The sequence below is a fragment of the Pseudopipra pipra genome, chromosome 3, assembly GCF_036250125.1.
Source record: "Pseudopipra pipra isolate bDixPip1 chromosome 3, bDixPip1.hap1, whole genome shotgun sequence".
NCBI classification, from domain to species: domain Eukaryota; kingdom Metazoa; phylum Chordata; class Aves; order Passeriformes; family Pipridae; genus Pseudopipra; species Pseudopipra pipra.
This window is the reverse complement of record NC_087551.1, coordinates 9,725,290-9,753,224: the sequence shown is the minus strand read 5'-3', so window position 1 is coordinate 9,753,224 and position 27,935 is coordinate 9,725,290. Positions and strand designations below refer to the sequence as shown.

At 40.1% G+C, this 27,935-nt stretch overlaps 1 protein-coding gene across 3 annotated transcripts in view; it reads right to left on the bottom strand.

The window, feature by feature from the left end:
• VPS54 (VPS54 subunit of GARP complex) overlaps positions 1 to 27,696 on the bottom strand; it is a 47,910-nt gene extending 20,214 nt beyond the window's left edge. Inside the window, exons 1-11 of one of the 3 annotated variants that reach the window (XM_064647655.1) lie at positions 27,606 to 27,696; positions 18,644 to 18,805; positions 17,694 to 17,799; positions 17,558 to 17,602; positions 16,014 to 16,092; positions 13,400 to 13,434; positions 11,998 to 12,055; positions 8,981 to 9,366; positions 4,439 to 4,565; positions 3,309 to 3,416; positions 1,334 to 1,389 (exon numbers count right to left, since the gene is read on the bottom strand). In XM_064647655.1, coding sequence (XP_064503725.1) covers positions 1,334 to 1,389; positions 3,309 to 3,416; positions 4,439 to 4,565; positions 8,981 to 9,366; positions 11,998 to 12,055; positions 13,400 to 13,434; positions 16,014 to 16,092; positions 17,558 to 17,602; positions 17,694 to 17,799; positions 18,644 to 18,779 — 1,136 coding nt within the window. In that variant the 5' untranslated portion in view covers positions 18,780 to 18,805; positions 27,606 to 27,696. Of the gene's footprint in view, positions 1 to 1,333; positions 1,390 to 3,308; positions 3,417 to 4,438; positions 4,566 to 8,980; positions 9,367 to 11,997; positions 12,130 to 13,399; positions 13,435 to 16,013; positions 16,093 to 16,991; positions 17,099 to 17,557; positions 17,800 to 18,643; positions 18,806 to 27,605 lie in introns of those variants that run through there. The other 2 variants (XM_064647654.1, XM_064647656.1) reach the window with 2 other exon arrangements.
• Between the last annotated feature and the right edge of the window lie 239 nt (positions 27,697 to 27,935).

Below are 27,935 nucleotides of genomic sequence, written 5' to 3'. Positions count from 1 at the left end.
GTATGTCTTACCAACAAGGGAGGGGGGGGGTTAATAACACTTTCACAAATCATGTGGGAGGAAAACAAAAATCACAAAAAAAATTAAATGAAAATATTTCGTAAGTGTTACAAAAGCTGTGTTATTAAGCTCATTTTGTGGCATTGCAATGAGACCACTTCTGCTATTAAAGTACAAGTCAGCTGTTTGTGGCAAAGGGCAGAAAAGTCATTGACAGAACAAAAGTTAAACCCTGTAATACAGTTAGGACCCAACAGGAGAATAGTAAACACTGGAGAATAGTGACCAAATATCCAATGTTTAAAAATGACTCTGTGCCCAGTCTTTTCCCAGTCTGGACATGAATCCCATGTAGATTCTGCCACTCACTTTGCTTTATCAGCTGGACTATTTTTATTATCTTGGGGTAACACTTTGCTGAGTCAAGTGAATCATAAAGCCACGGAAAAAACAGAGGCTAGCAGGGGCCTCTGGAGCCCGGGGCCTCTGGAGCCCGGGGCCTCTGGAGCCCGGGGCCTCTGGAGCCCGGGGCCTCTGGAGCCCGGGGCCTCTGGAGCCCGGGGCCTCTGGAGCCCGGGGCCTCTGGAGCCCGGGGCCTCTGGAGCCCGGGGCCTCTGGAGCCCGGGGCCTCTGGAGCCCCTTTGGCCAAGCCCTGCTCAAGGCAGGTCCAACTAGACTGGGTTGCTCTGGGCCCTGCCCACTTAAAGCCTGACCATGTCCCAGAACACATTTCTCTGGGCCCCTATTCCAGTGTTTGACCATCCTTATAGGGAACAGATTTTTCTGGCCTTTCTCATCTTTCGTCTTGCACCCATTGCCCCTTGTCCTTCCCCTGCACACCTCTGAGAGGAGCCTGACTCCATCTCCATCTCTGCCATGGCATTTGCCTTTCCTGGGCTTTGTGAGGTTCCTGATGGACCATTTCTAAGACTGAAGCTGTCTGGTCTCATCTCTGGGTAGTTCCTGTTCTCAATCACACAGGAGGAACTGAAACTACTGACACGTCTTAATATAAAATCCCGGATTATGACAACAGGGAATCCTTTCAAGTGGATATATATTTAAGAGATATATGGTTCATGTAGTGAGATTCACAGAATTTTATTATTTATTTTAAAGTTAAATTTAAGGTAACATTAGAATCTGAATGAGAAGGGGAACACAGTATCCACACAGAGGCAGACAGAAGTAGAGGTTTAAGATGAAAGAGAAGGATAATCCTTAACTATAGGGAAATTTAAGCAAAAATTAGAACAGTAAATTTATCTGTGCTAAAAAAACATCCTATCCCCACCCACCACCAAAAAAAAAAAAAATCTGGCTGCATACTTACTTAACAACCACTTCTGTATCTATTTCTTCTATCTGCGATACCGTATTAACCACACACTGTCAAATTTTAAGGGGGAAAAAACAAAACAAAAAAAGATCTTAGCTTCTTTCTAACCACTGCTGAGTTTCATAACATACACAACAATCCTCAAGTTAAATAAGGTAAAGTAAAATAACAAAATAAAGACACATTTGTATCACTTCAACAACTTGTTTCTCTACAAACAAATGACAAAAACCCCAAAAGAAACCCCCAAAAGCACCTGGTACACACAAAACTAGCCAGTTTCTTCAGGTCTCCAGAACAATCTGTTTTCATTCCAAACACATCTATTGTTTTACAGCCATTTCACTGATCTGTTTTCACACTACTTGTAAGCCCAAGGTACAAATCAACTCCATTCAGACCAAAAAAGGTGTTTTCTCCCAAATGCCAATCAATAATCTGAACAAATGAGTCAGTAGCATGGGAACTCATCTTGCCTTTAACAAATATGTACAATCCCAATGGTGACTGAGGGCTGCCATCACAGATTTTACCTGTGTTTTGAGTAATGGTGGTCAGTACACCTGCAGAACAACAGGTGTGTTGTTCTTCAAGAACACACTTTGTCCTTGAACTGTGTGTGAACTGTCTGTTCAGTGCTTACAAACCTCTGCCCTTTCACCTGCCTGGCCATAGACAGCTTCTAAAAAGCACTGACCAAAACAGCCCAACGATGCATTTGAGGAGGAAGCACATTTGAGCTGTGGGAAGGAAAACAGTTTTCTTCATTAAGGAAAAGTATCCCTAAGAGATGAGACAATGGGCCACAACACAAAAGTGTTGCACAAACCACACAGAAATACTCCAATCCTGTCTTATTTTCCTTATTCAACAGAAATTTACAGTGCAAGTTGATTAAACTTTGCCTATTTTTAAGCAGAGGTGACACCCAAAAAAATTCAACATGAAGACAAATATTCCCAGCAGAACAACTGCAATGTGAAGGGGATTGGGAGAGCCAATTCTGGCTTAAAACAAAAACCTTCAAATAACAATATTAAAAAAATAAATCCAAACTTCTTAAAACTAGGTTCCCAACCCAGTTCACAATGCAGCTGTGGACAGCAGACTACATACTATGAGGACAGGAGATGGCAAACCCAGCACCTATCTCCCAGACACTTAGCTCCCAGATACAAGTCAGAGGGAGCTCACAGCACATCAGACCATAACTCTCAAAATAACTATGCATCTTTAGGGAAAAAACCCACCTCTTACACAATATTCTCACATATGTGTGCAAACAAACAAGATGAGTAAAATTAAAAGTACCAAAAACACACTCAAAGTTCAGTCTATGTTTTTGTTTGCAAACAAAAGCTGTCATGTCACTACCCAAACTAGCCCGTGCATTTTCCCCCAAAGATATAACCTGAACTTTGTTCAATTGTTGGTTTTAGCTGGTTTTCTTCATTACTTCACCTTGCTCTCTCAGAAAAAGGCAAGGGTGTTATCCAGCTTTTTAATCATGTGCCTATGCTAGGTCTCTGTTAACATTAAGGCAAGCAATGTTTTCTGTAGCATTTGCTGGGAATTCGATTCTTTCAACTGGCAAGTTCTTTGATTCTCTTTTATGTGTTTAAACCAAGAACTTGGGGAGTTTGCTTTTCAGAGGACTGGGGGTCAGGCTTTTTGGTGTGGTTTAGGGGTGTTTGTTTTGTTGGAGAGCCATGTGTTGAGAGAAAGCTGAGAACAACTGTAATTATACTGAGAAAACTGGAGTGTGGTTATGCTATCTACACCTTCCAAAAAGTCTTTTCTGCAAACAGACCTCTGTGCTTCAGGAAGCCCTTAGTGTCTGCAAGCTCAGCTGCTGTAAATGAGAGACCATCAGCCACCAAAAAACTTCATCAGAGCTGTTCTTAACAACTAAAAAAATAATTTGTAAGGGGTTGAGGCTTGTCAGATACATCAGAAATGTTTGGCTTACCTGTTTAATTATGTTCTTTGCAGTATTAATCATTTCATCTCCATATATTTCATAAAAATTTAGCTTCCTTTGTTTTAAAAGTCCAAAGACTAGAGATACGAGCCTTTCCTATCAAGAAAAAAGAAAATTAAAAAAATACATGAAAAATATTAAAGTGAAGGCAAGAAACAATTTTAAGAAATTGCACAGCAGTAAGAAAGTTCATGTATCAAACACAGTGAAGAGCATTTAGATCAGTCCAGTACCTCGAGCCTAATTCCATGCTTTACTTCTACAAAGTTCCCTGTGGCAATATCAGCTGAGTTCCTTTCTCTCACCCCCTTTCCTGCCTATTCCTTAGCTGGGCTCATTCACTAAGGCTTAAAACCATGGATATTTCTAATGATGAGCGAGTTTCCTTACCTTGAGCAAGACTGACACTAAATACAGCCCAAGTGAGAGGCTGGTACACTGCAGCACAGAGGGGGGAAGAAACTATAGGGCCAAAATGGGTGTATTTCACTGCTATTGCCAATCACTACATTTTATGAAACAAGACTGAACAGTTCTTTGGGTCCAGTAATTACTGAAGAACAGTACAGGCAAAATCCAGAAAAATCTTTTCCAGGCTAGAGAGCAATCACAACAGCTTAATCTTCAAATGTTTATCATCTTCAGAGGAATGAGGAATATATATATATATACTGCAAATGAAGCATGTATTCAGGGCAGCCATATGCTTGATATAAGCACCCATAAAAGCATAGGGAGACAGAATGAGAACAACATGCAAATATCAGCTTTCATGGCAAAACTGAAATTTTACAGCCAAGTCAATGAGAGTCCATGTTCTTTTCCACTTACATGCTGAGGTTCATAAAGTGAACTCGGGATACATATAACAGAGAAAAGTGAACTGATTATTTTTGAAAAACTAAAGTGGGGCTGGATGAGAGTTCTGAGTTTAATTAGAATTATTTAATTTTATCGAGCACAAAAATAAAGGGGCGGGGGAAGGTTTGGATGAGAAGAGAAATAGTCTAAAATTACAGTGTTGCTACTAGGGACCTGAGTGAATTAGTTGGTGCTAATTAAGTATGTTAAGGATGCAAACATATTCATCAGACAGTTTATTTCAATAACAGACATACCTCTTCTAGAATCTGGCAATCATCTTCTAGGGGTCTATTTAAATCATTGCGAGCATAAGTTGAAAACTCTGCAATCATCATTTTATCTATCAGCTTTTCCAGTTCACAAAGCTGTGAGCCAAGATGCCTAAGAAAAACAGCCATTGAGATATGAGCTAAATAATCAACCTGAAAACGAATCATTAGTTCACAGCTGAAGAAAATAACCACCCAGCAGGTAATTTCCATGCAATCAACAGCAGCTTAATGGGAGGCTCCAATCTTTCACTCCTCAGAGCAGCTGAAACCATGCATTTTTCAGAGACACTGTCGCCTTGCACCAAAACATATGGACTTGAATATTGATGGAGGATAAAATTTGGAAGTAGGGCTTTTTTTTTTTTTTTTTGGAAGCTGTGAAGTACCTCTCTGCCCAATGAAGCAAACCAGAACTAAGAATACTCAGTGCTTGTCAGTATAAAGGTGTTGAAAAGAAAGAATACTTCTTTTGCTTGTTGAGTTCCTCAGCTCATCAGTCCATAAGTCCTTCTAATTCAAACATCTGAGTTTTTGATGTGGTTACACATTAAATTCACATGACTGAGATGCAGTAATAGCATTACATGGCAGGATGGCTTTCAGAGAACACAGAAGAGTTTTTAAATTTTCAGTTTTTATGCTACTCTAAATAAAAAACAGTTTTCCATGTATTGGAGATTTTAAACCATATTTTGCAGACTGTTTTCATACAGAATCACAAGGGAATTTCTCACGTCAGAAATATCAACCACTCTTTAAAAGTTGTGCAGCTAGAGAAATTTCTAGCAAAGTAAAACTAAAAGTGGGAACTTCAGAAATGTCAAACACTCCAGGCTTTTCAACTTCCCCTGACAGCTGGGAGAAAATATCTGTAGATAAGATAAAGACTGCTTTTTTTTAAAAAAAAAACAAAAACAAACAAACAAGTCACTCTGCCAGTAAGAATTAGCAGAAACTGTGATATTTTAGATAAAGAACCTGGATACAAAATAAGGAGGATGAACATGGCTTTAATTCAGTGCTGGTGTAGCTGGACCACTAGATCATGTAGCTCATGACTCCCTGGTATCTCCTCCCTGCAGAAACCCACATGGCCAGTGCTGAGCTGAAGTCAATGAATCTTGCTGGATCTGGAGTCAAACAGACTAATTTATTGGTTTTTTCATTTCAAGATGATCAGGGACGTGCCTGCTTTTGAAACTGTTATTCAATGATTCATCCGAACGGACAAAGTAGATACATTTCAAATACTTAATTTAAGCAAAAATAGCCTCTAGAAAATCCAAGCCAGTTGCATCATGGACATTTCAAAACAAACACAAGAGCAAAACCCCCTAATGATTATTATTTGTAACACAATAACTGGAGTCGCAAAACCTACTGTAGGACTAACACCCACAGCACAAAGGCTCTTGGGAAAGCATGAAGATGCTCTTTGGTACATTATTTCTGTAACTGTGCTTAACTGCACTGAAACACAACATAACCTGCCCTCTCCAAACCCAGGTATGGAAAACATCCAACTAGAGTTCCCAGCACTTGCTCTCATCCCTTTGCCCCCATATTCTAGTCCCTAACAGCAACAGAAATGCCCCCAGCCTGAAACATGCAGAAACAAGTCAGACCTTAAGCCACACTCCAGCAAAACACCTTGGCAATTATCTCTTAACAGGTCCCAGATTCCTTCAATGAGTACTGAATGTGACAACTCTGTGATGTAAAATTATGAGTGCAGGGTAAAACTCCTTTTAAAATACACAAATGAGAACTACTTTTCATGTACCTGGGTTTTACTGAGCAAAAAAGTATAGAAGTGTGGTTTGGCAGCATACCTGTGCAAAAAAAATAAAACCACTGTATCTCCATCACCCCAATAAGGACTGTGAAAACAACGCAGAAAGCGGCAGAACAGATTTGAAATTTAGTTAACACATTAGTTTTGGGGTTTTTTTGTAAAATTAAAAAGATAAATTTGAAAAGGTTGGAGCTCTAAAACTTTAATTGTATCCCAGAGTAGTAGCAAGCAGTTACAACTGACACATATATAATTAGGGATACTAACCTAGATTAAAGACACCAATTTATTACTTCACAGAACCATTAAGGTTCTTTCATTTTTTACTACAACTAGAGGCAAACCACATTTTTTTCTGCATATAGTATGACAAGAGAAAAATTATTGTCTATGGATGATCTGAGTAGTTTTCTTACTGCTTTATATTAAAAGACATGACTCAATTTAAAGCTGTCTGTTCAAAAGCAAATTCTACAAGGTGCCATAACAACACTAAAGCAACAAGTTGTTTGGGTTTCTTTTAATCAGATACAAATTATTTATGAAAAAAGACAGTAATTATTCTTTAAAAATGAGATACTGATTTAGAAGTTCATCTCTTCTTAAAACAAACCAGGTATTTAACTCACTTGACAACTGCAGCAGTCTTGCTCAGAACAAAGCAAAAGATCCCTTTGGTATTTCTTGGGAAAAGCTGAAGTATATGTTCTTGCCATCAACTGAGATTTTAAAAAATTTTACTTATTTTTTGATACACAACATTCTACTCAGAAGTTTTAGCAAGATCTCCATCTTTCCATTGCACATTATTTTTCCACACAAGCTATATATATATAAATATATATATAGACAGCCCACTATGAGATTTGGGAATTGTGCTGGGAACTTCTCAACTGCACTTGCATGTCTGGTGGGGCAATGGACTTAGGCTGCCCTTAACTCACCTTTCCAAGTCTTCGCTATCCAAAGCAGTGGGGACATTTCCCACTCACATCACTATTTGTAACTCTACCAAAAAAAACCCAGCTAAGCTTTATTCACAGAAATTATTCCTTACAGACAAGATGAATATCTACCTGCAAATATGTTCCATGTCTGAGGGTAATTTTAAAATAATGGCACATTTTTGGGACATCATGTATATCAACCACAGTGACAACAGAATTGCACTCTCTGCTGACAGAGCACACAGGTTACTCAACTGCAAAACACAACTAATTCTGACTGATGTTGTCACAGGGTTGTAGAAGTACACTGACTATCATCAAGATCAATACAAATGGGACTGAGTCACAGTCTATGCCCCATAATCAAGTGGTTGAGAGTAGGAACCCTAAAGGGGACAGAAACTGTGCTGAGGTGTCTGAAGAGGGACAATCTACACTTTTTAGATGGTCTGTTTCTAGGTTTTTTAGAAAGCACTAACAGCTTCCAGTAACTTTTGCCCCAACAGTTTATTAGCTCTTTAAATTATTTTTTTTTCCTTTTTTTTTTAATTTGTAACTACTTTTCCCAAGATCTTTTCTACATAAAATTTTAGTTTTCCAAACCCGCTGGAAGGGTGTTAGAAGAGGAGCTTGACAGAACAGGTGGACAAGAGCAGTAACCATAAAAACTTCTCAATATTCCTGTTACTGTCATTGAGCAACAACCATGCTTTTATTATGCAAGCTGAGGACCACCAGGCTGCAGGAACCACGTAACCTCGAAACAAACCACCCCCTCACCCAGCATAAATTTAAAAAATCTAAGCATACAGCTCCTCAGCTGACTGATACAAGCCTTGAGCTGATTTAACCACACACTATTTCTGCCAGCACCACACCACACTAGCAGCTTTGCCCGCAATACTTCTAAACTGTGATGGTTGTGACAGCTTATTTTACATCAGCTAAAAGAATTCTACTGTATTAATACTCTTGCATATGAGAGGACCTTGCCCAGTGCAGTGGCATCTCCCAGAGGAGCTCTAAGTATCCACTATTAACAGATTCCATCACATTCCCATTACTGTAGCAAACATGGGTAAAAAAGCAGCAGCAACAGCAGCAGCCTGGGCAGCACCTCCTCACTGTTTCTTCCCTTTGCAACTTGAACAGCTCACAGAAGTGGATTTCATCAGTCGAATGGAGCAAGAGGAAACACTCCTGGCCACAAGAGCAGACGTGGCTGAACACATCCCATCTGACCGGCTGTCAACCTCAGATCACATTTTGAGCCGCTGCTTGACAGTTTTGCACTGGCTTTTGCTTGCAAAGCTCCTTCCAGCACAAGCCCAGCTGGGGCTGACCTACCTGACACATGGTCCATGCATATTCCCCTAACACCACAGGCCCAGGTCAGTCACTAAAGACACAGACCCCATCTCTGGGGTGCTACATCCATGAGGATTGCAGACCCCCACGTGGAAAAAAACCCTCTCAGCTGTGGGCTACAAGCCGTGCACGATGAGAGCCCAGCCACAGCTCATCTCTCATCTTTGCACCCCTAAAACATCTGTAAACAAGAATGCAGTAAAAAGCATCTAGATGTTAAAAGTTCACCCCACTTAAAAAAAAAAAATCATCAGGCATTAGTCACACTGCTTATGCCACACACTTTGTATCTTTTGTACTATGTCCTCTAAGAATGAATGAACAAAGGTAGAACAAGCCCCTTCAGTCCACATAATGTGCTCAACACATTCCAGCTCTACTTGCATTTTATTCTTTTCCTAGATGGTTACCTACCGGAAACTGTGAATACCTTGAAGCTCTTGCTGTAACACCTCCTGTGTTGTTGCTATTAAGTCCAAAGCTCCAACAAACTCAGAAGTAGACAGCAGCAACTGTACTGTGGGCTGTGTTTGGTGTACAGTAGCCATTAACTTCAATTTATTGTATGCTTTTATACAGTTATTTCTGGTGAGTGACAGTCTGAGAACTCGAAGTGATCCTTCACACATTACTTTATCAATTTTAGAGATTTTCTCTCTAAGCAATTTTACAGCCTGGGAGGTTTTCCTGAGGTAGTCCTGCAACTCATGCTGAGAGGTCATTGCATGAAAAAATGCTTCTGAGCGCAGAGAAATCTGATGAGCAATATTGACTTCCACAATGTCCAGGTAATGGCTCAGCTAGAAAGAGGAGGGAAGAGGAAAAATGAACACTATTGTTATGACTTGAAAGCTTTATCACCATGCAAATACACGTTCAGGGTATTTGTCTTATTGCATCATGAAGAAATTTTGCTAATAAAAACTAAGCCTCTTTGTCATATTAGCAAGCAAACAACTATCCATTGTGGTTTAATAATTTCTTTGTAAAAAAACTCAAAATCACTTTGGGAAGGCTGATTTGATGCTTCTCCTGCTTGAAAATACCAAAGTTAGAAAAGCAAATAACTCTAAAATACCCAAACTTTTGTAACACATGGTTGCACACCGGCTCTGTTAGAATATGGACAATAACCAGGAGACTGCTCTGGATTACTGGCTTGCAACCAACAACAGTAAACACACAAATATTCTATGTCTAATTTGTGCCACTGAAGCTGCTAAAGGTGTAGCTGACTCTACCTGATGACATGCCATTGGAACGGCTCTGCTTATTTAAAGAGCTGCAGTACCTTCTGCGTAGAAAAATCTCCAGGATACCTTTGGCTCCGGTTGCTTTTTTGCCAACCAGTAGGAGTTAGTACCAAGCACATTTCCTGTGTGCTGGCACTGTGAGATTCCCAGGGACAGACTATACCTACATGTCCAGAACCTGAAATTCCAATTCTCTGCGTTGAACAGTTACCAGACCACTGGCTTGTCCCGATTATTTGACCTGTAAAAGTTCTGTGTTCTGGCTGATGCTGAATATGCAAACTCAAAGGACTGAGGCATTAGGATGCTTGTCTGAATGCTAATACTCAGATGACCTGGTTTCTAAGAGATGCCAAGCATTCAGACCTCATACTGAATTTCAAAAGGCCCATCCAGAGATGGAAAGGAAATCAGCTGGACAATGTTTCCTTGTTAACAGTTATTTTCATGCATTTTCTATGGATACACTAGGGATTTATACAATATGCAAACTCATCTTTTTTTGTGCATATGTTTAATCAAAAGCATCCTCCACCAACCACCTGTGACACACGTAGCCACAGGAAAAAAGGAGACAGGCTGTGACACAGGGATCAGAGAAGGGGCTATTCATGTGATTGTAACAATCAGATGCCCCAGGTCCTTTCACTATGCTAAATGAAGTAGAAAAACCAGAACAAAATGATAGTACCTGCCTCAGAGAGTTTACAGTCCCAATGCAGGGCAACACATGGAAGGAGGTAAGGAAGAGAAAAACATCATGGGGAAATTGTTGAAGTAGATCAGCAGCAGCTCAAAAGCACTAACAGCCTAAGGAGGTGTGCTTAAGGCACTGTTTTCAAAATCCTGTTGAAACACAGTGCCTGGAGCTAAGGACAATTATGGCAGCAGGGTGCATATTTACATGTGGTAAGTGTAAACCTCATGCAGTTCAGTCTTTAAAAAGTAAAACAAAAAATTGGGGCTCATTTCAGTAATATGAAGCAGTGTAATAATTTGTTTGTTAGGCAAGTGGCTTTGGAGGCAACAGTTTTGTGCTATTCAGGTATTTGTATCACCTCTCTCCAAAGCAGCTTGGCTCGTGGCTATATTTGAAGCCTAATTTTCACTCCTCTGAGGGCTCTGGGTCTCCTTCACTCAAAGTCCTTCTTGAGTGTCCATTCTGCTGCTACCAGGAACACTTTGGAAGTTTAAAACACATGCCAGACACTGCTTTTTCATATTCAGATGGCAGCTGCCTCAGGAAACTCTTAAGTATTCCTCCAACTTTAGGTATGGAGGACAACTTGATGAGCTGGCCTCCAGCAGAGCCTGTCTCTTCCTCCTGACCTGGCAGGAGTGCAGGAAGACTAACTCCTGGAAATTTGGAAACACTTTCCAGAGGATCTCATGTTATTTTTTCTTAATATACCTCACTAATTTTTTTACCCCTAGCTCCCAAGAGCTTTGGTAGATTAAACAGAAGGGAAAATTAAAGTTAGAAAACAGACTCCACAATTATGCAGATTTTCTAAAAGCATTCTATGGGTATTTGTACCATAAAGATGACTCATTATGAGATTTGCTACAGTGTGACTACATAACTAACAAAAAAAAAATTAAAAAAAAAAAGTAAAGACTTCTGTTTCCAATATGGAAGAAACAGCTCTGCTTTCATGCTCTCCTTTGTGAAATGCAAAAATAGATCAGTGCAGATGCCATGACAACTAACGTAAGAGGAATCTCCTAAAATACAAAACCCATAGGATTTAGTATTGCTTTTAGCATAGAAACCACAGTGCCTTGAATCTGGAATTTTCCTGAGATGTGAGAAAAATAGTAGTCTTACACAGTGTACAACCTCTAGCTTTCCCTTCTCATGGAAATGCTCTCCCTCCCTAAGAAACTGCTCCACATCTCTGAAGTTCTCCATGTATACCTGCTTCACTAAGTTTTAGCCAGCTACTACATCATATACAGATTCTTTTTTCCAGATCTGACAGGTTTATTTAACAGGGAAAAAATAGTTCTCTTTCGGCAAGATGCTTCTTTAGTAACAATCTGCAGCCTGATGTAAAATGAGAGAGAACAAAGCCCACAAGAGTGGTGTCTCAACAAACAGTACACAACAGCAGCAATGGGGTTTCTTTGTAGTACCTAACAGCTGCAACAGATAACAACATCTCACATCAGTTGTACCTTTTCTTGAAGTAACTTGGAGGAAGCTGCATCACGATTTCCTTTCCCACCAGCGGTACTAAAATGAGACCATGGTAAAACGGTATTAAATGTTAAGGAATCTTCCAAGGCAAAATCTGGTTTCATAAAAATCTGAAATAGAAAAACAAAAGAAATAAATGTGCCTCACTCAGCCCTACATTTTCTGCCCCAGTTAAACACACCTCCTGTCTCATTAAGCTAACAGAGACCTTATTTGTTGATGTCAAAAAACAGATTTTCATTTATCGAGGCAAATAAATTCATTCCAGACCTTACAACCAATCTACTTTACACTTTAAAAGCTTGTGTGATCTGACAAAATCTTATCTTCCTAAAAGTGGAAGGCACAGCTCCAAAATTGCATGAGTGTTCAAGCACCTGAGATGATCTAAGTGTCCTGAGTGTGCAAACATAGGCAGCATTAAAGTGCAGGTGGGTCCTCTAAAGAATCTGAGCCAACCTTCTCCACTAACTGGGGCATCCTGCTGCTGATCTGCTCATTTCTGGGGCCACAGCTTCTACCAGACTGAGCCGGCTCTCAGGGTGCAGCAATTGTTGCCAGGATGGAGCAGAGCTTCAGGCTGATCTCCTTTAGCAGGATGCAGCAAACATGCTCAGGAAGAGTCAGTAACATGCAACATTAATGTCTTGGAGAACTATTGATCTAAAATTCTCTCCGATAACATTATCTACACTTGACAAAACTGGTACAAACCTTGAGCTTCCAGGCACACAGTAGAACCCTTTTCCCTGTACTTATGGAGTGTCATTTCAAAAGGTTCAACATAAACTACAGCATCACACCACACTCAAGCATTCTTGTTTCCTGGACTTTAAACAATGCGGTGACAGCTATTCAAATCACAGCCCACACAACTGGCACAGAGATGCTGCCCACATTAACACTGACTTCTTAATGTACCCAGGAAAAATTATTCAGACTAAAATGGAATCTGGAGTTGTGTCTTTGGCCAACCTAACACAGAAAGTACATATATACTGCATGCATATATGCAAGAGTTTTGTTCAAGGAGTTAAAATGAATGCTAAGTTGTACACTATGCAATAATCAAGCTTCTACCAAACTCTGCAGTTTCCCTTTTCTCCTAGGGTGGCTAATTTTGTTCAGTTCTGAGGTTTTAACTTTTTCTTATTTAAAGATGAAAAAAATGGTATTTGTATTCTACTTTAAGTGAAAAAACAAGACCATGGGTCTAACAAACCGTTCTTCGTTTTTTCTTTTTAATTCTGAGCACTGCAGATCCTCTTGAGAATCAACCCAAGTCACCACCAAGGACAAAGTTGCTACAGAGCACGTGCATATATTCAACACTTCATGCAAGAAAACCTTACAAAAGCTTAGAGTGCACAGAAGCCATACCTTAGGTACTTGTTCCAGATCTGTTCTGGATTTATCTAAAATTAAACAGAACACAAGTTTCATGAGCAAACAACAGAATACAATTCCCTTGAACAAGACGACGATGCCATGTTCCTCACAGAGAGGGAACAGGGTTATAAATTGAAATGAAACATTCTGACTGAACATGAGGAGAACCTTTTCCCCCATGAGGACAATCAAGCATTGGAGTAGGCTGTCCATCCTTGGAGATTTTCTGGCTAAAGCTCTGAATGGCTTGGCCTGACCTCACAGCTGAACTAGCTTTGAGATGGCAGTTGCACTAAAGACATTCTGAAGTCCCTTCCAACCTGAAATATTCTGATTCTTTGAAATGCTCTGTAGTTCTTTGAAATGTCCTTTGTAGTTCAGGTCTCATGCTCAGAGCACTCAAAGGTGCTTGCACTTGGCTGATTTGACAGTGACAAAGACATACAAAGCACTTCACACTCATTAATGCACTGGCAAGGGCCAGTAAAAGGTCCTTCTAACATCACTCTAGTTTTGATGCTCCAGACTGAAGCTGCCCATATAATCACTTTGCCAGAGCACCTGGAGATTGGATGCACAAAGACCGGCAAGAAGTACAAACAAGGGCTCAGGACAGAGTCCCAAGCACAGTGAGCAAGCAGCACAGCAGCTGTACTTCCCATGAAGCTGACCTGACAACTGCAGAGGGTGAGGGAGTTGAGCTGGGGAAAGAGCTGCATTATTATACATCAGCAGAACTTGAAGAAAAGGCAAATTCAGACTCTTGAGGTTCAGTCAAAATCCCCTTTTCCTTCCTTACTCATTAACTTAGAAGCATTATGGAGGGAGGGCACATTGGAGGACAAAAACGTTAAGGAATTTAAAAGCAACAAGCCCACGTCTCTGCTGGATGGTCTGCTCATCCCTGACAAACACAGTAAGTGCTAGCTTAGCATCATCTCCCACATTGCTCTCACCTCTCTGGTTTTCACTTGATTTGTTTCTTATTTTATTTGTATTGAAATACAAAAGACAACCTCGGAATCATCCTGCCGTCCTCAGTCTTTGACAGACCAATTCTTACGGAAGTGAAAGGCCAAGTCTTGTGGGCTGGAGTTAGAGGAAGACAGGAAATGCTAACAGCAGAAATTACAGAAAATTTTGAGTTTCAGTTAACCAAATGATGCTTCTACTAGGAACTTTCTGGCTACTAAGGACCTCCCAGTTAATTTGGTGACACTAATTTTCTTTTTAAAAACAAAAGACTCAGACTCTTTCAAAATGGATTAAGGTAAGACTGAAGAAGGAACTTTTATTCTGCCATATGTGCCATAGACATTCAGGAGCAGCTATTCCAAAATAACACCCATATAAAAAAACCCTGCAGAAGGGTTTCCTTTTGCACAGAAAAGGAGGAAGAAAGTCAACTAAAAGAACTTTATCAGAAGTAAACTACTGAATGCTTCTTGCTGCATTACCTGTAGACATTGATATAGATAAGCCTTATCAAACAGGGACTGGTAAATGAACCATTTTATGCTAGAATTTTTGAGAAAGTAAATTAAAATAAATTAAATATTAAAAACTATCTCCAAGTTATGAAGTGTTTCTTTTCCTTTTGCTCATCTTTTCTTTCTCATTTTGCCTCTCACCTTCCTTTGTCTAGTTTCATATTAGTTGAACTATTGCCATAAAATCTTGAAATTCAGCCTTGCTACAGCTGCCCAGTTCTGAGCTCCCCAGTACAAGACAGACCTAGACATACTGGAGTGATTCTGTGAAGAGCCAAAAAGACAACTAAGAGACAAGGAGGAGAGGCTGAGAGAGCTGAGATTGTTTAGGCTGAAAAAGCCCAGGAGAGATCTTACCAATGTGTTTAAAGATCTGATGAGAGGGTGTAAGGAAGACAGCATTTTTTTCTCAGTGGTCCCCAGTGACAGGACAGAGGGCAAATGGGCAGAAACTGATAAATGAAAAATTCCATTTGGACATAAGGAAATCCTTTTACCATGAGGGTGGTCAAACATCAAAACAGGTTGTTCAGACGGGTTGTGTAATCTCCATCTGTGGATAAATTCAAAACCTAACTGGACACTACCATCCCACTGGTGACCCTGCTTGTGCAGATGGTTTGGACTGGACCATCTTGAGATGTCACTTCCCACCTCAGCCCCCCTGTGATCCTCATAGCAGAGGCACAGGAATGGCCCTGCACTGCTGTTCTTCACTGCCAACACAACAGCTGCCACAGATTTGATGCAACAGTTTCAGTGGATGTTAAAATAAAAAGCAGTTAAAGAAAACACTGCTGGGGACACAATGACCTGCCATGAATGCAAACATGCCAAGAAAAAGTTTCAAAGCAGATATCACAAGCATTCTGACCTATAAATATCAGCAATGTTCTTGAATAATTCTAGTCAACCACGTTTGAGTTTTCAATTACTGTTACAATGAAATCATCACCAGCTACTACTGCACATGAAGCCCTTGAGCAAGTAACAGATGATCAGCACGTTATAGAATCAATAATGAATAACATTCATAACATTCATTATTGATGACATAACATACTCATACAAAAAGACATTACTTTTTAATGACTAAAGGACGGCTTTGACTGTACCGTGTGTGTGTAGTAGAGTCCTGCCAAAGGTATCTTTAGGAGTACAAATATTCTTGCATCTTTCATGAACCTTCTCTCTCTGCAAAAGAGAAAATATATTAAAAGAATTATTCTGAGGTTTAGAAACCATTTTTAAAAAATAAGTTTTTTTCTTTCAAGTAGAACACTCAGTGAAATACAACTGCATTATGCCAAATAATTCTGACAAGTTCACAACCTTATTTTCTTCCTGTAATAAGCTCAGACAGTTTGTCCAGGTAAAAGGTACCAAAAATTTCAACCTACAGTAGATAGGTTGTTTTTTTTCCTGTATCTTTACATTTGAAAGAAAATGAACACAGAAGTTATTGAAGAAGTGTAATAACTTCTCTACATAATGATATATAAACATAGATCAACTGTAATTACATAAACAAACATTTATTTGATGTCTAATCCAGAAATCACACTAACACACAATGAATGCTTTTTCATTACTAAATTAAATTGGATCAAAGTAGAAATTGCTTCCATATCTTACTAATGAGTACCTTGCTGAAACCACATATCTCGTTTCATCACGCTGAGCTTCAAATTTCATACACCACCAGAGACCACAGTGGTGAGAAATTATGTTTCTAAAGAACACCAATGTTAACTAGATTTCTGCTAGAAGCTACCCCACAGGTCAGCTCCCTGTTTTCAAAATCTTCTTTCATTTAGCAGTCACTAATGAAGTGCTAATTTTACAGGATGAAATCTGAAATATTTAAAATGCTGAATATGTGAGTTAATGGTGGCAATAGTTCAGTTGTTGTTCAGTTACAGACAACTCACTTTCAGTCTTTAACTACAATTACATAAGTAACACTTCTGCAGCTAATTCTGAACCAGCAAAAAATAAGGAAGTTACAAACCAAGGAAGCAGAAAACAGCAGGAGACTTCTACATGTTCTTTCAGTGAAAGAGAAAAAAAAAAAAAGAATACTACATACTTACTGACACCTGTATTTTAAGAGTTTGTAGAAGTCTCCTACTGGTCCTGGTGTCCTTAGATGTAGCTTAAACCTTCCTGTTACAAAAGAAATCATCAAGATAATAGGCCTACTTATAGTTTAAGAACTTTGTGTATAAATGTTTAGATTGAAGACTCTTAAGAAAGTATCTTCAACCCTTGCAGCATGTAGTCATTTGACCCAAAAGTCTGAGAATGCTATGCTGGCACTGTAGAGCCCAACCACTAAACAATTCTCACAGAAAAAAAGTATTCTGAATCAGAAAGAATAAATATGAACTGTAAGCCTTGGTGCAGAGCTCAGCATTCAGAGACAGAAACTAAAAAAAAAAAAATTTGAAATTGGCTCGGGACAATTCAGACAGCATTTTCCACATGATGGATACTGAGATTATAAAACAAGAAACATCTAATGAAGGCCCAACAAACACTGAAAAGCAAATTAATTATCAGCTAGCTGTATGATGGACTACTAGCAGGGAGATTCTGATTAGAAGACGGATATCTTTCTGGTGCCTTGCACTACGTGCATCTACCTGGGCATTCTTACCGGAGTGATTTCCTGTTGGTATAATGCAAAATGTTCCTTGGTGATCTGTGGGAGGTAGAATGAAGGCGTGACTTCAGTGTCCACAAAGTCCACTCCCCATGTTTTTGTAAAGAAATCAGATTCCCTTTTTGCTAACCTAGGATCATTTAGTGCTGCTGGGAGATTGACTTTGGAATGATAAATAGTCCATCTTTGCTGATCCACAACTAGAGATGGGCTGTCACATAAGTTACTTGGATCGCCTGCAGCACAAAAGACAAGACAGTTTGTTAAGGTCAGAAACAAAGCTGTAGTTTTCGCTGAACTGTGGTTCTTAAGCCATGTTTTCCCAATTACATAGTGGATTAGCATTATCTATGCAAAAGACAGATGATGTTCTTCAGCAACACTTCAACTTGCACTGCTATCAGATTAGCCAACACAAGTTTTGAACACAGTACTGGTGTATTGACACTCATTAAATATATTTAGCTCAACAGCATTAGTTTCTACTGAAGAGAAAAAAAATTCAAACCACAAGCAGATTTCTAATATTCTGAACTTGACCAGAATGACAGCTGCAGTTCATTAGCATTATATATCATAACTCTGAAGATCCCACCCCACCTACTCATTTTTATAAACTAAGCTTTAGTGCACCACAGCAGCTGGAACTGTGACCAAAACCTGGTTTTATGACAGCACTAGAGACTTATAACAGTACTACAGACAAGTCTCTTGCTTCATAGTGCAGAAGGGCTGGGACGTTTCACAGAAGTAATGCAGCCAGACTCCAAGCACACTGGACACATCTGCTGCAGGCTCTGAAAGACTATACCCCCTTATTGCACGGAGCATGGATTACAGCTGCAATGTGAAATCACACCCCATCTATAATGGGACCATCTTAAAACAAGCTGCAAATAGGAAGTCTCTCCTATTGCTCCAAAGGGACACTGGGTTGTACAAAGCAGAATTACAGCACACTTGGACAAATATGACTATGGCTCAGTGCACTACACCCGCTACGACAAACGCCGACTGAACAACTGCAGACAGTTTAGTAAATTTAACTGCATTCTCACTCTCCCTGCACACCAACATTACCTGTGGGTTCCTTGGGACACACATCAGGCAGTGACTGCACAGGGCGAAAGCGTTTCGTGGCATCCATTTCTTTTTTAAAGAAAGCATCACTGCTGTTCGACTGAGGCACTGGTGAAGAACTGTGGCTTGATGCCATTGCATAAAATCACCACTTGATAAAAGCTAAATAGGAAACAATAAATATCAAGGCTTTAATAAGGCTCTGCTGACACACTGTAGCAAAACAATGACATTCCAGTATTTTTTTAACTGCAATATTTCAACTGACACATTTCAACAACAACAGGAGAAAGTTTACTTTAAACATAAAAATAAAAGGCAGAATATAACTTCATAGTCTGTTCCTCCCACACCTCTAGGTTTGGAGGATAGCTTGTTCTTGTGCACAGCACCAATAAAATGTTACATTAAAAAGAAAAAAAAAAAGTCTTTCAGGCACTTCTTGCTTTCTTGTCATAGTTACTGCAGCCATAGTGCACACATTCACAGTAGAATTTCCTCTCAAATATCAGGAAAACTGATAATTCAACTTTTCACGGCTGCCTAGTAAACTACAGTTTATTTCACCACAAAAAGTATTTGCACAGACAAGACAATTAAAACATAGATCAAAAAGCTTCAGAGCAAGGAAAGTCCCACTAATTTTCAGTTCAATTTTAAGCTTCCAATTTGAAAATAAACAGCCTCAAAAAATTTACATCAGGGCTGAACTTAATGAGTTCTTTCCATCTGTAAACAAAACTGCATTTCCATCAAAGTATCAGGCAGTAAATTTAAAATAGTAAAATGCAGAACTACAAGAGGTTTGAGAGTTTATTAAAACCCTTAAACAGGGATGTTTATTAAAACGCCCCCATAATGTACAGCTCAAAGAGAGCCTGTTCAAAGGGACTGATCTGGATCCTCGCCTTTAAGGAGAAATTAAATGCATCCAGCAAGATCTTAGCATTTAACTATCAACCCTTAATGGACACCTAAATTACTTACTACCCTGTGAAGGAGCACAAAAAGATAAAAGGCCTATTTTATCTTCAATCACTGAAGGAGGCACGAAGAGATGACTGTGCCTCACCCTGTCAGATTCTAACAGCATCACACACATTACAGCAAATCCCATTTGGAAGAGAAAAAAAACCAAACTTCTACGTTCTGAATGAGGTTGAAAGCGTCCTACAGAACAATTCTAAAGACCAGTTAAGATATATAAGTACAGCTGTAATAGAGTATCCTAATGAAGAGGCCCATAGTAAAAAAACCCTACTGGTTGACGTAGAGAATTGCAACAGTCAGAAATAGAGAAAAAAACCTTCCCAGACATCTGACATAAATATCATAAAGCATCGGTCTCTCTCCACAAAAAGCCCCAAAACCTCCTTTTTCTCTACTACTTCTATTGCATGTTCATATTTTTATGTTCTTCCCTTGACATTTCCAAAGCAACTTCTTTCTTCATGAAGCTCTTCCCGGATGTTTTGGGGTGGTTTTGTGAAAAATCTAGTTTGCTAAAATGACAGTGTTTTGCCACAATATTCTTAAAAAACACATCCAGTGCTCTGTTGCAATGACCAAGGCTCCCAAAGGCATACAGTAAATTTATCTGCACTAGGAACTGCTCCAGAGTGCTGTATTTGCAGCTTTTCTCCTGTAAAAGGCTCTGTAATATGAGACACAGTCTGCTCTAGCCAGATGTATGAGCAACTAGGGCAATTTGTAGAAAGCACTGAAATCTTGTACTCTTGCTAGCAAGTCTTTCATTAAGCCTTCCCCACAATGAAGTACCACCTAAAAGGACTGTCTAGGATGTGAATTGTCTCAACTACATAAATCTGAGTGGAGAAAATGCTAACTGTATTATGCTAGTCAAAGATTAAAAATAAATTTAAAAGACAGTTTAAGACTGAAGTCTAGCTCAATACCTCAGCTTTTCAAAAACAAACTATACCTACTCTTGCACAGATATTTTTGTTACTTATCACCATAAAATATTCACTGAGAAATTTTATTGTACTCCTTTCATTCTATTTTAAGATATCAGTGCAAGCAGTAACCTCCACATTACGGAGTGAATTTAAACAAGATATAAGGCTTCACAGGCAGAGGCCTTCTTAAGTGGCACGCAATCTGATGCTGTACTAAATTATTCATAGTTAACAGCTATTCTAGTATCCTCATAAGTCAGGACCTTATGGATAATTAACCTCAACGAACAGCCACACTTGCACAGGAATAAACCCATCTGTACTGCCCCAAACCAGGCATTCCTCAAAATGCAGTCCTTAAATTAGGCAAGGAAGCGTAGCTTCAAAAAGAGAAGGAAAAATGGACAATAACGCCTGAATTAAATTCAAATTAGAAAGGAGCATTTGCCAAGTCCATAAGAGGACAAAAATCCTGCCCTACACCCAAACCCTGCTCTGTGCACTAACTTTGCCCACAGCTGGAAAAGTTTCATTTGTTCACCCACAGAACAGCTGTTCCTTCTGCTCCACTACTCTATAGACAAACAAACCTATAACCAGCCTCCTGAATCAACATTTTAAAATATGCAATAATATATAAATTTGCTGATTTAAACATACCAAAACAAATGAAACGCAATGTTAACACTGAACAGAACTGCTGCAGAATATTTTAACTCATTCAACTTCCCATGCAAGTGAAAGGCAGGTAAATGCAGTTAACTGCACAAACTGTGGAGAATGAGTTATGAAATGGTGACTCCCCATGAGTCTCTTACTCAGAAGAACATATGGCCACAGTAAGAATATGCAACCGTGTAACTTCATGACATCAGTATTTAAATTGTATACAATTATGTGTTACATAAACTGTGTTCTCTCCAGTAATCACCAAAAGTTACTCACATTTTGTCTAGCAATGTGTATTTAACTAAGACAATTAAAAAAAAAAATAAAAACTTTAGAGGTTAGATACAAGAGTAATGATGGAACCTGGAGCCCATGTTATGGTTTTAGTTACAACACGCCTTCAAATATATCACATCTATTTTGTACACAATGTATTAATTTCCTTAGTTAAAATTAAATTACACTGTTACTGTAATGACTTAATATCGCTGAAGTTAAACCAAATGAACCGTGGCTACAATGAAAATATCTCTGATGGGTTGAATTTACAGTTTTCTTTACAGTCTGAACACATGAAGGGTAACCTTTCATCTTACAGCTCCCTCTTTAAAAGCATTCTTGTTCAATAACACGCTCGGCAGCTACGGTATGACACAGCTGTACAACTCACAGCATGCAACAAAACGGCTGCCATGACGAAAGTAATAACCACATGCTTGGACATTTGTACAGTCAGCAAAACAGAAGATCTGTGCAGTTAGTAATGTATTAATCACACGACTCTTAAGAAGTTATTTCTGTGATGACTACGCTCTGACTCTGGAGTTTCACACCCGAGGTTTCAGCTGTTAGAAGAGAACACAACAAACAACCAAGTGTGTTACTCAGAAGTAATTGCCCAGGGCAGTTGTAACTCTGCAGTGTGTCCTTGTTTTTCCAAGACTTGTACAAAAGTTCTTTGGAAACTGTCTCTCCCATATTCCGAGTGTTATTCACATGCTTTGTGTTTATGATGGTGAGTCTTCGCTACCGAAACATCCAGGACTATCACAATATAAACACCTTATTAGAGAAGGTGCAAACCAAGCCTTGTCTATTCATGGATATTAACGTCATATTTCTTTATTTTTGGGGAGATTTTAATTAGCATTATCAACCAATTTTCTATTTCCTACTTAAGATAACAGCTTTGCACACGTTAATAATTTTTACCGGGAATTTTCACGTGTGCATACTTTGGTTTGTAAAGCTTTAATTTGTATTAACAATGCAAATTAGAATTTATTAAGCCAGCATAATCCTCGCAAGGTGCCTGAAGTCTCCATTTATGCATTAAATAAACTTATATTTCTCCTTTCTCTGCACTCTCCCTCCCAAATGAAAATAAATCTACAGCCCACTAGTAATACCTTCAACTAAAATTGGCAGTTTTGATAAGCTAGCTGGTACTTCAAAGGACACCCAGGAACATGGAGTTTATAAGCTTCAGCTCTTCAGACACTTCTAGAACCCGCTCTCCAAACTTTACTTTGGCTTCAAAAGCAGTCATATCAGAGAAGAGACACTAAACACCCAAGGGAAAGACAGCGGGGTTCCAACTGACCATACCACACTGTGCAAGCTTCCCTTTAAGTATTCCACATTGTCCATTGTGTGCCCATTGGACACCAGCAGGTACTTTTGAAGAGGTACATTCTGCATCCCAAAAGTAAGGCAGGAGAAGTTTCTCTGTGAGCACAAATGGCACGGGAAAGTCCCCACTGCTTTTCACAGCTTTGGCAACAACAGGGTGAAATGAAAACATTGCAAGTACTGTTCTGATTATCCAACACCCTTTGGAAGAGAAAACCATCAGAAGCCACACACAAATTAAGCTAAAGCAAAATATTTCACCTATTCTAGAAGATATCATAAATACCAAAGATCCTTATTAAGAAAAAGTATACCTGAAACATAACTAAAGGAGAAAAATGCACAAGGGATTCCTTCCAGGGCCTCAACAGCCAATAGCAAGTTGTTATTGATCTAACGTATTTACTCTGTCCTCAGAAGTTTAGGTTTCCCTACCTATTATTATGCAGCTCTTTTTGCTAAATCAGCAGGATTTACCCTGTAACAGGGAAGTCATGGTACGAGCAAAGTACACATCACCTTTGCAAGACAATGTGAACCAAACTGTGTTAACACAAGCTTTCAGGTTTTTTTCCAACCATCTAATAATTCCTCAGGTTGAAATTTCCACACTTGTCCCTGGTGCCCTGAGACAGACATCCCTATTTCAGAGGAGGAGCTGAGAAGATTAGCGTGGAGCAGAAATGTTGAAGCAGTTTCAGAGAATGAGCTGTAGCTGTTCTGCTAAGCCAAGCTCTTTCTGAACAACCTACTTCCACCCTGGGCTTTCAGACTAGGAAGCAGATGACTGTCAGGGGGATGATGAGGCTGGAGTCAGAGGACAGCTGTGACTTGTCCCCATGACAAGGGATCTACATTTGGGGCACACTCCAACATCAAACCTCTTTACACAACCTGGAGAGGAGCCTGGGTCAGCCTGGCCTTTCTGAAAGCCTAATAAATGTACATATATTTGTATTCATAAACACACGTGTATTTTAGTGCATTTTGCACATCCAAATAGTATCCCAAATCTCCTGTTCTCACACTGAGGGTGTGAACTTCTCTGCAAAGTTAGCAGGAGTGACGACCACACAGATTAGCCTTGCTGGGATGAAAGCAACCCAAAAAGGAAGGTGTGTATGAGTTACCTGCCTTTCTCATCAGCCCTGCTTAGCCACATGTGCTGTTACAATCCAGCAGATTCTGTACTTCCTCAGATCGTGCTGCATAATGGGGACTGTGGAAAAGCAAGAGCACTTAAATACCTTAAAGAGTAATGCCACCACCCTCCCCTTAAATTGTCTCTTTCATAAGGGCATCTCAAAATGCTCTCCTCAAACAGGGGAACAGGGAAGAAAGAACAGTAATCTGACTCCAGAGAAAGAACTGGACAGCTGCATCCTCACTGTAAAGCACCATGGATAGACTACAAGGCCAGGATAAAACATCTGATTTTCATATTATTATATTTTGTATTTTGTTTCTTTTGTCCTCCCCAGCTGAAGATACCACAACAGCAGATGAAAAAAAAACCAAAAAAACAAAACCAAACACAAACTAAAAAAAGCTTTAGTTGAGCTTCACTTCTTGAAACCCAAGAATAAGATCCTCTGAAAAAAATTACCCAAGAAGGTCCCATCACTGAATAACGTCTTTTGACTTAGAATAATACATAAATGTAAACATTTTGTCAGAAACTGGAAAGCAATTATCTCCTTATAGACAAACTATCTGGAAAAGTAATATTTCACTTTTGTTCAGGTACTGAATAAAATAATTACATGAAACATCTGTGATGTACCCAATGTACCAAATGTACTTCCTCTCATTCGGAAACCCAAGCTCCCACTGCTGAACACTAATTTGAAATCGGAAGGCAGCTTCTCTGCTGAAGGAACAGACCTTTCTACAGCTATTTAGGTCATTATGCACCAAGTTCTTCCATGCCAGGGGTGCTAGAATCATTCAGAAACAATCAGCAAAGCAGTAAAAATATACGCCAGAAAAGGCCTATGGTTAGTTGCCCACACTTTCACACAAGATGGGAGTGAAATCCTTTTGTACTCATTTTTTTCAGGCATCAGTATTACAGCGTGTATGATCCTCTTGGAAAATGGTGAAATATGAGCATCTTCTACAGCTCCACAGAGGCCCATGCAGCTGAGCAAAGACCATGGAGCCCCGGCAGGCATTCCTGCTACAAGTCTGTCATGGGCAGAGACTGCAGAGCAGTGACGTGTGGAGGAAAGGCAGAAGAATTTCACCAGCCCCAGCAAAAATCCCAACACTGAGGTCCTGACTTTACAAAAGGAGTCTGACAGAAGCTCAGGGCAATTTGCATCAACAGCAAGTTTCCCTGTGCAGCCTCTCTGCCTGCTGTCTTCAGTAGGGTTAGGCTCGTCTGAAACCAATCTTTCAAAAATGTGAATTTTCATGAGAATTGCATCTTTCCAAAGCCTGACCCAAGTCCTGAACTGCAAGTAGCTATGAAGGAGTCAAATTAAAATACGTAACACCTTTGACATTATGCATAAAGCTGAGCCCAGAGACCATCAAAAAGCAGGCCCAGCAATACCCCATATCAACTCTTACTGAGCAGTCTTGACATAGGATGCCAGTCCACTGGCACGAGGCAGGAAGTCACTCTACAGGGCAGGTCCTCAGCAAACAAGGCCATCCAAACTTCAATTTGGTGAGAAAAAGTGTGTGCCACCCATGTTTGCTGATAGTTCTCATGGTACCTAATACCTGCCCAACAGAAGGTCAAACGAGACTCATCACCTCTGTTCACATCACCTCCTTTTCATCCCTCAAATGGCTTCCACTGACATAAAGGATAAATAATTCTATAACCTAAAAACTGGTATGGTTATGCTGCATCTAGAATGCCAAAAAACAAATGGAAGGCCTTACATTGCTGCTTACAGCAACTGTGTAAAACTGGTGGGAACTCCCCTGGCATATTGCAAAGCGTCAGATACGCTATTCCAACTCTAATAACCCATCTTAAACATGCTCCCACACACATCCAAAGCAGCTCCTCTTTTTATTTTTTATTTGAGAACCAGATTGATAGAGAAAAAGCTGGGATATTTCAGCTATTACATATGAGTACTTCGGAACATCTGATCAGTAAATAGATCTGTCATTTTTGACTACGAGGGAAATACATTAACAGTTCTTTACCTTTTAAAAAGAATACTCAGTTATTTTTTTATTTTTTAATCTAGCACCTAGGTGAAGTGGGTGCAAAAAGTTAAAAACATGGGGAAGATAAATCTTAAATGTGCCAGTAAATATTTCTTTGGACTTAATCACATGAGGCCCCAGAAACATGTATGTAGAGCCTCCACATTCATGCTTATCCACTTGCTTTTTCTGTTCCATTCATAAAACAAGACGAAGAATAAACAAAGTGTAAAGAAAAAATAAACCAAAGGAAAACTGAGCCTCCCAACTGGAAGGATAATATGATGTTTGTTGCCCTTCTCTCTTCTTAAGAGACTCACAGCTCCTCGTTTCCCCAAAGTCTGAAAAGGAAAAGCAGAAGTGGCTTCTACACAGAGTTGCTGCCCCAAAAGAAGAAATAATATGTACACGATTCCATTTCCCAACCTCTTCCCACCTAAACTGCCAAAGAGCAAGTCTGCAGTCTGCTTCCTCCACTCTTTCTAATGCCTCCTGACACCTTCCAGGCAAACAATATCCTCCTTCAACCTTGGAAATGTACATACTCTTCTCCTCCCATGAGGTTTGTGCTGTCAACAAGGCAAAATTCCAACACACACACCAGACTCCTGCTACAGAGAAAGATGGTACTGAAGACACAGGGACGCTCAGGACAGATCCTGTTACTGGCAAATCAGATGGCAGAGGTAGAGATGCTCCTTGGTGTGCAACCTTCTGACCCCACTGTGAGGCTGCCTACATGATGCACAGTGACTTTTGCTTAAACAGCCATGGATCTCCTGTCTGTTAGTCCATTTCAGGCATTGTTTTCCTAACCAACAGAAGCACTATCCTATCCCCAAAGAATTGCAAGGGAACTGTAGCTTTTGCCTGTACTACAGTTTGGCCAAGAGTCACACTGACTCCCAGGCAAAAACAGTAATTACTGCAGCCACTACAACAATTAATGTACTACTGTCAGGTCTTTTAGTAAGAGTGTTTTTTCACAGGGTTACAAAGCAGATGTAATAGCACAGCTACAAGGAGGTCCATAGGACTTCTCATTCACAACTTCATCAGACAGGGTACAGGTAACACACTAAAGACACTATCTATGCTTGAAAAATCTCAAAAAACCCACATGTGCAAGTCTGAAGTCCAATAATTATTTCGCGTACACTCAATGTCATGTAAGAGAAACCCTAAGTATTTAGAGAATATAAGAAAAACAGAGAAGGAGAAGAGAACAAATAACATACTAAGGCCTAAACCAGACAGTCGGAGAGGGAAAGTTTTGGTTGAGCGTGCAGAAGGGTGGTATTTTACACACCCATATAGGTATTTCTCTCAACAGGACACACTGCGCTTGAAAAATTACAGTAAGAGAAGGCAAAAAATTACATTTGCCCATGCACACAGTTTTAGGATCATCTACAAACCCAGGAACCATCGCAATCCTAAATGGCTTATGGAACCAACAAACCCTTCAGCGCTCCGCAGCCCAGTCTATCCCACTCCTGCTGCCATGCGCCAGCGTTACAGAGGAAACCCCAAAACACTTGCTCTAAACCAAAGCCAGGAGCCGGCCATACCTTGGGGAGAACACGCCGGGAGTATCTCCGGGAGGCCGTCGTCATATCTGTCCCCGTAGCATCGCTTGGAATGCTGCCGGGGGCTGGGGACCTGCGGGGGGAGAGCGACCACATGAGGGAGGCCCGGCCTCCCACCGGCACCTCCAAACACGCCCGGCGCCGCTCCCAGCCACCGCCCGCTCCCCGCCGGGGGGTTACCATGGAAATCCAGACCGTGGATTTGCAGGAAAAGGGCAGAGAAAAGCGGGGAGAAGCGGGCAGCCACCCCCGCCGCCCGCCCTTCCCTCACGCCGCCCGCCCCGCCACCCGGCCCAGGCCGCCGGCGCCGCT